Below are 10162 nucleotides of genomic sequence, written 5' to 3'. Positions count from 1 at the left end.
GGGATCGGGGGAGGGAGGTCTAGGAGAACTGGGATCGGGGGAGCCTAGGGAGGACTAAGAAGAACCGGGATCGGGGGGGGGACCTGGGGAGAACCGGGACGGGGGGGGGGGCCTGGGAGAACCGGAACTGGGGGGGGGGGGGTAGGGGAACCGGGGGGGGGGGGGGGGCTCTCTGGCGGGGCTGAGGGGTAGCTCCCCCCGCCCCGGGCCCGGCGCGCCGCACGTACTCTCGCTCTGCAGGATCTCGCGGCGCAGCCCCCCCGCGTACTGGATCAGCTCCTCCAGGCTCCGCTCGCAGAGCTGCCCGTAGCCCGAGAACTTCTGCAGCACCTTCTCCAGCTCCCGCTCCACCGTCACACACTGATCCATAGCGAGCGCGGCGGGGCTCCCCGCTCCCTCGGGCCGGGTCTCCCTGCTGCCGCCGGGCTCCCCGCCGCTCGCCGGGCGGAATTTTGTTTAGAACTTCTACCGGAGGCTCGCTGAGCAGTGTTATTGTGCAGGCAACGCAAAGGCAGCCGGGGTCCTCAACGGCAGCGGGCTCACTCGCTGCGCAGGCACTGTACTAGGCACCCGAGGCCCTCAGGCAATTATTGTTCAGGCTGCATGGTAGACAGTCGGGGTCCTGAGAAAAGCTCTATTTAAAGCAGCTGGAAGGGCGCTGAGGGTCGTCGGTGGCGTTGTTACTCTGGGAATCAGGAATGATCGCTCGGATCCTTGCTCAGTGCGTGTGCTGTAGTTGTACAGGCGCTTGGAGTCCTCGGTGGAATTCTTATTCAGGCACCGCCAAGGGCACCTTGGGTCTTCGAAGGCGGCTTGTAGATAGCTGGGGTCCTTGCCTGCGTTGTTTTTCAGGCAGCCCCATAGACAGCAGGGCTGGGGGGCTTTGCTGCCACTACTGATCAGGTTGCCGCCGCTGGTGGAGATGTTGCGAGCGCGCGCTGCTGTCGCGCCTGTCCCCGGGATGGGGATGGGGGTGGGGCTCGGGGGTGGTGGCTCTGATACACTGGCTGGCTGCTTGTAATGGGCAAAGAGGCGATTCGCGGGGAGCAGGCTGGTGGGGGCTGCGCCCTGGGGCGTCTCCTGTCCCTAGGTAGGCAACGGGCTTGCTTCAGCCAGCGTCAGGTGTGGGAGCTGGCAAGGGAGAGGCGGTGAGGTACAGGGGGGTAAGTGCTGTATCTGTAGAGATAAATGCTCAGGTGCGCTTTTGGGGGGGCGATTTACGCAGCTCTGCCTCCAGCTACACTCACGTTGCTGTCAAGGGGATAGTTGCCCCTGAGGAAACTGCACCGGCAGTGATCCTGCACGAGGGGGTAATGCGGTGTCAGTGGCCTAAGGTGATACCTGTGGAGCAGTACTCTCTGTAGGGAGAAGGCTTAGGGTTTGGGGGGCGAGGGGGTGTTGATTGTGCTTGCTGCTTTCCTGGGTTTTGTAACTTGCCCGTGGCCTTTTTCCAGGAGAAGCGGGCACTTTAGATTTCTACGTGGACTGGCTCAGGAAAAGGCATTTGAGGGGTCCTAGAGCTACGACTTCACCCAGGATTCTGCCCAAATTGAAGCATCTTGTCTTGAAAACGAATGGAAGATAATACATGTTCATCTCCATCACTTTGCTTCTGTATCTGATCTTACCACGTGCTTTGTCTCTTCAAGCTTTAAAAGATCTTACTTCCATATCTGCAACATCCTCCCAAGGATGTGAATAGATCACTTCATCTTATTGCTGTTAGCTTCATGGATCTGCATATGGTTCAGTGCTCAGAGCTTTTTCAAACAGTGGCCTGGAATAAGAGCAGAATTTTGGTAGCTTTTACTGTTGCTATTCAGAATCTGATCCCATATGTAGCAGTGGAACTGACAAGAACTATGTCACTTTAACCCTGCTACTTGGAAAAATCCTGAGTGGCAGCAAAAGAAACTACGGGAGAGGGAAATTCAGAGTATGAAGGAAGGTGGAGGATAGACTAGTAGAACAACTTTAAGGTTAGGGGCTGGTAGAGGGAATGCTCCTTCTTTTGCAGGGGGAATATATGGGGAGGGAGCTTCAAAACTGTCAGACACCTACTAGCAAGCAGCTGACATAAAAGATGGAGCCCTTGAGTAGGGTAAAGGGACAACACCATGGTAGGCAGCAAGTTGGGAAGGGTAGTTGGCTTTTCACTAGGTCATTAAGTTGGTCAGTGAGCTTCCTTCTGTCTTTTTATTTTGGACTCTGTCTACTGAGTTTAATCTTTTGACTAGTTGGTATCTGGTAAATTTTTCAAACCCTGCTTTAGAACTTCATCCCATTTCTTTAACATCACTTACTCAGTATTCACTGTATTTCCCACTTTTCTGATGGGGAAACTGAGGCACTAAGATCATAATCAAGCTCTATCTTCTGTGGCACTGTAACTAAATCTTATAGCAGGAATCACAAATTATGCTTCAGTATTAATTTACTCTATAATCATGGAATACTCTTCATTCCTATGGCTAACTGAATGTAAATTTAATGATTATTTTCAATTATGGTTTTTTTAAAATGCACTGTCAAGGTTGTCCATCTTCCTGGGCTTCTGTTGTACTAAAGTACATGCAAATTGCTTCACATGAATCTTTTTCTTATGTTTTTTTTTCTGTAGTGAATTATAAATTGAACAAGTCAGCACTGGTGCAGTGACAACGTATTAACTATTTTGTAGTAATAAAGAGAATTTTTTAAGAGCTACTTAACTTATTCTGCTCCTGGTAATGCTGGTTGGGCCTCAACTCATGTACAATGAATGTTCAGGATATTGACTACTAAAACTTTGGAGGAGAAAAGAACAAGAAAGGTACAGTAAATAGAACAAGACCAATAGGAATACCGCATTGTTGAAATTAGGAATTTTTCCCCAGTTCACATTGCAGTGATCTAGTTAATATTTGCTGATACACACATCTATATATCCACTTCCATATTTACTCAACAAATCTACCTTGACTATAGCCACCTGTAATTCTTCCTGTTAAGTTGGCCTCTTATTCCTCTGTATGCAGTTACCAAACAGTTTCATAGCTATGAGTCAGTAAACCCAGTTTAACTCGAGTGCCCACCCTGAAAATATGCACTATTAGAAAATGCTACATATTGTCCCATTATTTGTGTCACTGGAGCACTTAGAGACTCATGTCAAGATTAGGATCATCGTACTGGCATTTTACAGATCTGTAGTGATAGGCGGTCTCTGCCCTGAAGATATGATGATCTAAATATCTAAGTATATTTTGGACAGTGCATCCTAATGTAGATGACTGGTTCCTAGGCATGAGGGGGCAGAGTTGAGATGTTTCTGGAGCCTTATCTCTCTATATCCTGACTTTCACACATGCTTGTTTTTTAATAACTGTGGTCTAATAATGACATGATGTATCCAAGGCTTTAGGGTGATTCTTAAAACACTGTTAGTGTCTGTCTAAATTGTAAAAACAAAATCATGCTTTAATTATGTTGAGATGACAGTGTAACTGAATCCTCTGACAATTCAATGTATAGCGCAGACAGGATCGTGAAAGATATTTAAGGGTTAGTTTCAGAATGTCACAAATTGTGATATCACAAAGTGCTTGCTGGAATTTGTGTTGATTTGTGACTATTAAAACTGCTAATAAGACAATAGAATGATATCTTGCCTTTGCACAATATAGATTATGCTATTGAAATTTCATTTAAAAGGGAACTGTTAACTGGGGTGGTTTAAAACATTTTTTTTTTAAATTTTCATTGTGTATATAGTTGCATCTTAAAGGCTTGAAAATACTACTTTCCCTGTCATTTAGCAAAGTTTTGGGTTTCTTTATCCCATTTCTCAATGAACTTTAACCAAAATATAGTTAATCTAAACCATGAATTCTTGTTTTTAGTTCCAAACTACCAGCGGGTGGGGAGTAAAGGCAATTCTGATTATTTGTCAATGGACAGTTGAGACTTCAAATTTGGCTGTCTGACAAAACATGATTGTCCCGGTTTTCAGGCTTCTGTCTCGTTCTTCCAGGTAAATAACAATGAAAGATTGTTGCTGCTGTTACTGTCTAAACGTGTTTCTCCATGTTCATTTTTGTACCTAAATCAGAGCTTTATAAGTAATAGAGTACTCTCTTCACACTCACAGTACTTGCTTTTTTGAGTACAGGATGAGTTTTCTGACCATTCACAAGTAATTCTGCTAAATAGGTTGTTAGAATTAATTTTAAAATGGGCCCTTTAAAAATGCCAGTACATGTCTCGCCTTTCTGTGGTCCAAACACTCTTAACAATTGATTTAGGGACTTTTCAAACTTTTCATATAGTTAACTCATTGAATACATGTGTGGGCTACGTTTGGGGAAAAAAATAGGTTGTAATTCAGCAAAGTTGATGATTGTATCTAGCCTATAATCAATATAAGTAGGTCCAAGATAGGTTGGGGAGAAAATGAGGGGTGGGGGAAGAGGGCTGTGTTCGACTAAGGCCTTGTCTACACTACAACGTTTTGTCAGCAAAAGTTATGCTGTTTTTAATTAGAACCACTGTTGCATGTACACACTAGCTCCTTGTGTCGGCGGAGTGCATCCATGCTAACAGCTCTTGCATCGGCACAGTTATCACAGAGCACTGCTCTGTTCCCCGCTGTGCAACTAGCTGCAGGATGCTTTGGGAAGAGTTTGCAATGCCTGATGGGGCAAGTACTGCATCATATGATGGTTTCTCAATCCCATTGTTCCTGGGCTTTCTAGTAGATTGTCAGCTGCTTTTTCAACTGAAGTGTGTGGAGGGGAGGAAGAGGAGAGTGGTGTGTCTGGGGTGGGGGAGACAACAGGCTGACTGACCTATCCTGGGGAAGGGGGACACACACACACCCCAGCTCTGCTTGGCACAGCAGTTTCTCCTGAAGCAGCCCACTCTGCCTGCCTGTGCTTCTAAGATTCCCTCCAAGTTCTCCCTCAGCTGCGGTGAGCGGCTTCTGAGCAGCTCTGTGAGCTCTCCCTGCTGAAGAATATGGGCTTGTCTACACCTACTTTTTTTTTTTTTTTAGTGCTCTAACTTGCTGGCTCAGGGGTGTGAAAAATCACCCCCTTGAGTGCAGCAAGTCTGAGCATTTTAAAGCGCTAGTGTAGCCAGGCTCCGAGCCGCGCTGGGAGCCAATCCTATTGTGGAGGTGGATTACTAGGAGCGCTGGGAGCTCTCTCTCGCACGTGACCACACTCACACTTCAAAGCACTGCCCCGGGAGCGTTCCCACAGCAGCACTTTGAAGTTTCCCAGGTAGACATACCCTCTGTCAAAGCAGCACAGCAGTCCTGTACCTGCAGCAGCCGTCTGCCTGCTGCTGTGTTCCTAGTGCAGGGCAGAAGAGGTGCATTCCACATTAATGATTTGCTCTTTGTTCCCCAAAGGGTGCAGCATGCTCAGCTGTTAGATACTTCCTGGATCTTTGAGAGGGGAGGGGGCGCATGCCTGCGGGGCAGCAGAGATCAAAACAGTGAGCAGAGCGATCATGGCAGGCACTGTGGAATACTGGTCCTGTTGGGATCCAGGAAGTGGGTGGGTGTGCCCACTGCTAAAGGACCTCCCCCCCAGCCTAAGGGGAGGATCCACAGGTCTGCAGTTCCAAATAATTGCAGGGGACAACTAAGGAGATAACAGGAACGGGAGTGAGGTCACAGGGCTAAACGAAGGGAACTTGATGGGGACACCGAGCAGAGAACCCCAGACAGCGCCCACTGCCCCTCGAAGGTGTCAAGGGAGCCAGTGGACACCGCCCAGAGGAACTCTGCCCGGATGGGTGAACGGACTGAGGAGTGGAAATAGGCCCCACAGTCGCAGGAAACCCCGTCGGCCAACCTCCTCTCCCTGGTTTTGTAGATGGCCATTTTGGCCAGGGCTAGGAGGAGGTTGACAGAGGTCCTGCGACTTTGTGGGGCTACGGATAGGGAGTGAGTAGATGAACAGGTGAGGGGAAAAGTGCAACCGAAAATTTAATAATATATCCCAGAGGAGCCCGAATAGGGTGGGAGCCAGTTATGTCAACAAAACAAACCGCAGTGTCTACGCTGATGCTTTGTTGCTTTACCTTTGCTGCAAAAAGCTCTATGCTTCTTGTCGAGGTGGTCTTATTTTGTCAGCAAAACAAGCTTTGTAGTGTGGACACCTCTCCTGTTTTGTCAGCAAAAGGCAGCTTTTGCTGATAGGCCTTGTCTATACTACAAAGTTTTAACACAATGTGATGGGGGATACAGCCTAATCTCTGTCTGCTGATATCTCTCTACTTCAAGGGCTCCTCCTGCTTCAGTTCCCCTAAGTGGGTCACCTAGGTGCAAAATGGAGTTGAGGCAGAAGTATTGTGGGGAGCCTTTCAACTACTGAGGCTAAGCCAGATTCACAGGCCCCTCTTCTACTAACCCTCTTTCTCTACAGAGAAACATTGGTAGTCTCCACTTCTTTGCAGTGAAAGTTTAATTGTTACCTTGCTGCCTAGTCTAGCTCTGGGCTTTGATAGAAAATCAAATTTTAAAAAGTAGTGATGTCTGTTTCCTTACTATTAGGACAGTCATATTCCAGAGTTTCATATTTTGGTTTATTGGCCAAAATATCAGCATGTGACTATATATGAAAAGCCAGAAAGTTGAACTACAAGCCTAAAGAAACTATTTTAACCAAAAAACACAATCAATGCAGGGGCGGGGAGTTGGGAATTAACTTTGAGGCTGTTGGCAAAGGTAGTGCTGTTCTGCTTCACTTAGTCCATTGACAATAGGAAAATGCCATATTAGAGACACGCTTTGTCTATGTGCACCTACCACACCTCCCTTAATTGACATTAAACAGTTTTGCTGTGTGCTTTCCAAATTGATGAGGAGCTGGACAGCCCGTACCCTGCAAAGCATACTCCCTAAAACCACACAAGCAGTTAGGGATACAACATATGAGCAAAGTGTTCATATGGTAATAAGTCCACTGCTTATTAAAATCCTAAACAAACTTTTAACTTAAATTATTGTAGGCTCCTCTCTCTTGCTTTCCTCCCACCCATCCCTCCACATATGTCTGAGCTGCTCACTTTAGATAAATAGATTAATTAGTCAGCTAGGTTCTTGTAAGTGTCTCAGAAGAAGTATGTCTTTAAGAGGGATTTAAAGGAGAAGAGGGTTGTGGCTTTGCAGACCAGTTGTAGCATGGGTACAAAGAATCTGTTAGGGGCCTGACGTCAGATGAGGTTGAACATGCTTTTTATAATGCTGTTAACATTTTGGTCCTATCTACGCTAGTAGCCAAACCATTTTCTGCATGGGCAGGGGTGTGTGGGGGCTGGTCCTGTTAGTGGTCATTACAGCAGTGAGTCATTTTCTCATTATTTAGATGGATCCTTAGTGCATGGAAGATTTGACAGAGAGACCCACAAGTTATGCCTCACATTTGTCAGCTTGATAAAGTTTTGTAGACTGTGACATGTTACGAAGAAATGCAAGAGCATTACAACCCCTCCCTCTCATAGACTAACGTTAAAGTACCAACTGATCCCTGGGTACATTCTGTTCAAGCTGGTCTTCCCCCATGTGGCTCAGTATTTAGCCAAACTATCTCATGAAATCAGTTTGTCCTTAATTGTCCAGTATTAGATCTGTGTGGTTTACCCTTCAAATCTTTACGCTTGACTACCCCCTCACAAATGTACATAGTAAGAATAAAAGACTGACTTTCAATATAGGGAGCAAAGTTGACAAAGCCAAAAGGCTCAGCTTGTGACCAGCTACCACTAAAATCAATTAATCTTGCCACTCTTGACTACCCAAACTCTACTCAGCAAGTACATTGAGGATAAGAGTAGCCATGTTCAAATTTGGGGAATGGGATCTATGGTGCTCTCATTGAAGAGGCCCTGGCTGTGAACTAACTTGCACCAGAAATTAGGTTGAGCTTGTGTCCTGAAACTGCTGTTGCTAGACTTATTTTTCTGTAGGCCCTGCTATTATTATTTAAGGAGCCTTAGGCCTTGTCTACATTACACAGTTTGTCGACAAGTCAGCTTTTATCGACAAAACGGTGGTGTACACACTGCAATGCTCCTTCTGCCAACAAAACTCTCCTGCTTTGCCGGCAAAATAAAACCACCTTGATGAAAGGCATAGAGCTTTTTGAGGCAGAGTTAAATCAACTAAGTGTCAGTGTAGACACTGCCTTTGGTTATGTTGCTATAATTGGCCTCTATGAGGTGTCCCACAATGCCCATCCTGACCACTCTGGTCAGCAGTTTGAACTATGCTGTGCTGCACCCAGGTATCCACGCTTCCCCCTTTTAAGGCCCAAGAATTTTATGAAATTTCACTTCCTAATTGCTCCCCATGGACAGCTCAATGCATCTTCCCAGTTGACTATGGGGGCTCCATGCAGCAAATGCTCTCCCACTTGGAGCACACCTGAATTGTTGGCTCTGCTGGCATTGTGGGGAGAGATGCCTGTGCAGTCGCAGTCCCAGCTCCGCTTCAGCTGTAGGAACTTCGATACCTATGGTCAGATTTCTCGTGGCTTATTGGATAAAAGTTACGAATGGAACATGCATCAGTGCTGTGGTTTTGTGAAGCTTTTCTTTTCATACAAAACTTAAAGGGGGGTCCTAAGCTGCCTGATTCTGCATGGCTTTTCTATACTTAGGCTTGCAAAGATTACATTTTTATTCGTAAATGTCAATTTCACCATCCGCACACAAAATGACAAAATTGCTAATTGAAATGTAAAGAATAGGCAATGTAAGAAAAATCCGGCTTGAGAACTTTCATTAGAGTTTGTTTTAAGGATATCTACTTTGTATATTTTGGCATGTGATGTTGACAATTTGTGTGTTAATGGTTATAAAGATTTTACTTTTTGAATCTCAATGCCTACTATCATTAAATAATTAATAGCTGATGCCCCCCACATTTCCTGCAATTGTGAAAATTCAATAAATAAAAAAAATGCTTAAACATTAAAATGTCAAAAGTATTAAAGAGTCTATAGTCAGTCACCACAGAATTTACCATTAATGTCCAACTGAGCACAAAGATTAAACTCCAGCTCAGGCAAATCACTGGGACAGGGGTTCCTATCTCTAGAAGCACTTAGGGCCTTCCCCTGGGGAGCAGCAACATTCGGGTTGCTTGTTATCACTTTGGGTGAGAGGAATAAATCATGTGAGCTAAGGGGGGAGCATACCTTAAGCTCCATCAGACAGAGGCCACACACAAGACAATCTGCCATCCTAGACAAAACTTCAGTTTGCAGCCGCTCCGCCTCACAAGAGGACAGCAGATTTGGGGGGAGGGATAGCTCAGTGGTTTGAGCATTGGCATACTAAACCCAGGGTTGTGAGTTTAATCCTTGAGGGGGCCACTTAGCGATCTGGGGCAAAATCTGTACTTGGTCCTGCTAGTGAAGGCAGGGGCCTGGCCTCAACCCTTCCAGTTTTATGAGATAGGTATATCTCCATATATTATTATTTGCCCTCCCTCTGTCATGATAGAGGAGCAGATGGGCCCTATTTGAGTGAGTGGCAGTGTGACCTGGTGCATGGGGTTACAAGGCCACCCAAATTTGACCCAGCCACCTCCCCATCATGACAGAGGGGTGGCTGGGCCAAACCTGCAGCCTCAGCCAGCTGCCTAGCTTGCCTATAGCTAGAGCAGCCTCTGTCAGGGGGAAGGACCGGGCTCCTCGCGTTACACCCCTGTTCACGTGCCCTGGAGCTCCCTTGTTTGGGGAGTGTCAGCCCGTCACAGCAGGGACTGGCTTGGGGAGGGGAGCTGCGGAATCGCCAACGAGGTTATTAAAAAGCTCGGCTCGGGGTGTTAAAAGCATGCCTGCCCCACGCGTCAGCCTCGCCCGCTTCCGCCTCGGCTCGCTTGGTGTGGTGGCGATTCAGTCCTAGGGGGGGCCCGGGAGCTGCGGGCCGAGGTAAACACGCTGCTGCCCGTGCGCTTTAGCAAATGATAATACCAGTCACAGGATAAAGTGCGGGGAGGTAATCATTCCCGGGGGGCAATGAGGGGCTGGGGAAGAGATGGGGGGGGAGTGAGTGTCCAGGGAAGAGATAGGGGGGGGCAATGAGTGTCCGGGACCCGGGAAAATGGGGGAGGGGAGAAGAGATGGGGGGCAATGAGTGTCCGGGGCTGGGGAAGGGATGGGGGGGG

At 46.9% G+C, this 10162-nt stretch overlaps 2 protein-coding genes and 1 long non-coding RNA gene across 3 annotated transcripts in view; 2 read left to right on the top strand and 1 right to left on the bottom strand.

Annotated features, from left to right (window-relative positions):
* The window catches only part of RMND5A (required for meiotic nuclear division 5 homolog A), a 39680-nt gene extending 39137 nt beyond the window's left edge, over nucleotides 1–543 (bottom strand). Inside the window, exon 1 of the mRNA XM_034771722.1 lies at nucleotides 228–543. Within this exon, the coding sequence (XP_034627613.1) occupies nucleotides 228–369 (142 nt within the window). The 5' untranslated portion in view covers nucleotides 370–543. The remainder of the gene's footprint in view (nucleotides 1–227) is intronic.
* Nucleotides 544–761: 218 nt separating this feature from the next.
* On the top strand, nucleotides 762–3634 carry LOC117877976. Its single transcript, XR_004645869.1, has 2 exons — nucleotides 762–1090; nucleotides 1455–3634. It is a non-coding gene; the product is annotated as an uncharacterized LOC117877976 (long non-coding RNA).
* Nucleotides 3635–9744: 6110 nt separating this feature from the next.
* LOC117877770 (charged multivesicular body protein 3) overlaps nucleotides 9745–10162 on the top strand; it is a 58460-nt gene continuing 58042 nt past the window's right edge. The window contains exon 1 of the mRNA XM_034771242.1: nucleotides 9745–9926. The gene's annotated coding sequence lies outside the window, so the exon portion shown is untranslated. The remainder of the gene's footprint in view (nucleotides 9927–10162) is intronic.

The sequence above is a fragment of the Trachemys scripta genome, chromosome 5, assembly GCF_013100865.1.
Source record: "Trachemys scripta elegans isolate TJP31775 chromosome 5, CAS_Tse_1.0, whole genome shotgun sequence".
Lineage (NCBI taxonomy): Eukaryota > Metazoa > Chordata > Testudines > Emydidae > Trachemys > Trachemys scripta.
The sequence above is the reverse complement of the archived record's forward strand: the minus strand, read 5'-3'. Positions and strand labels throughout refer to the sequence as shown.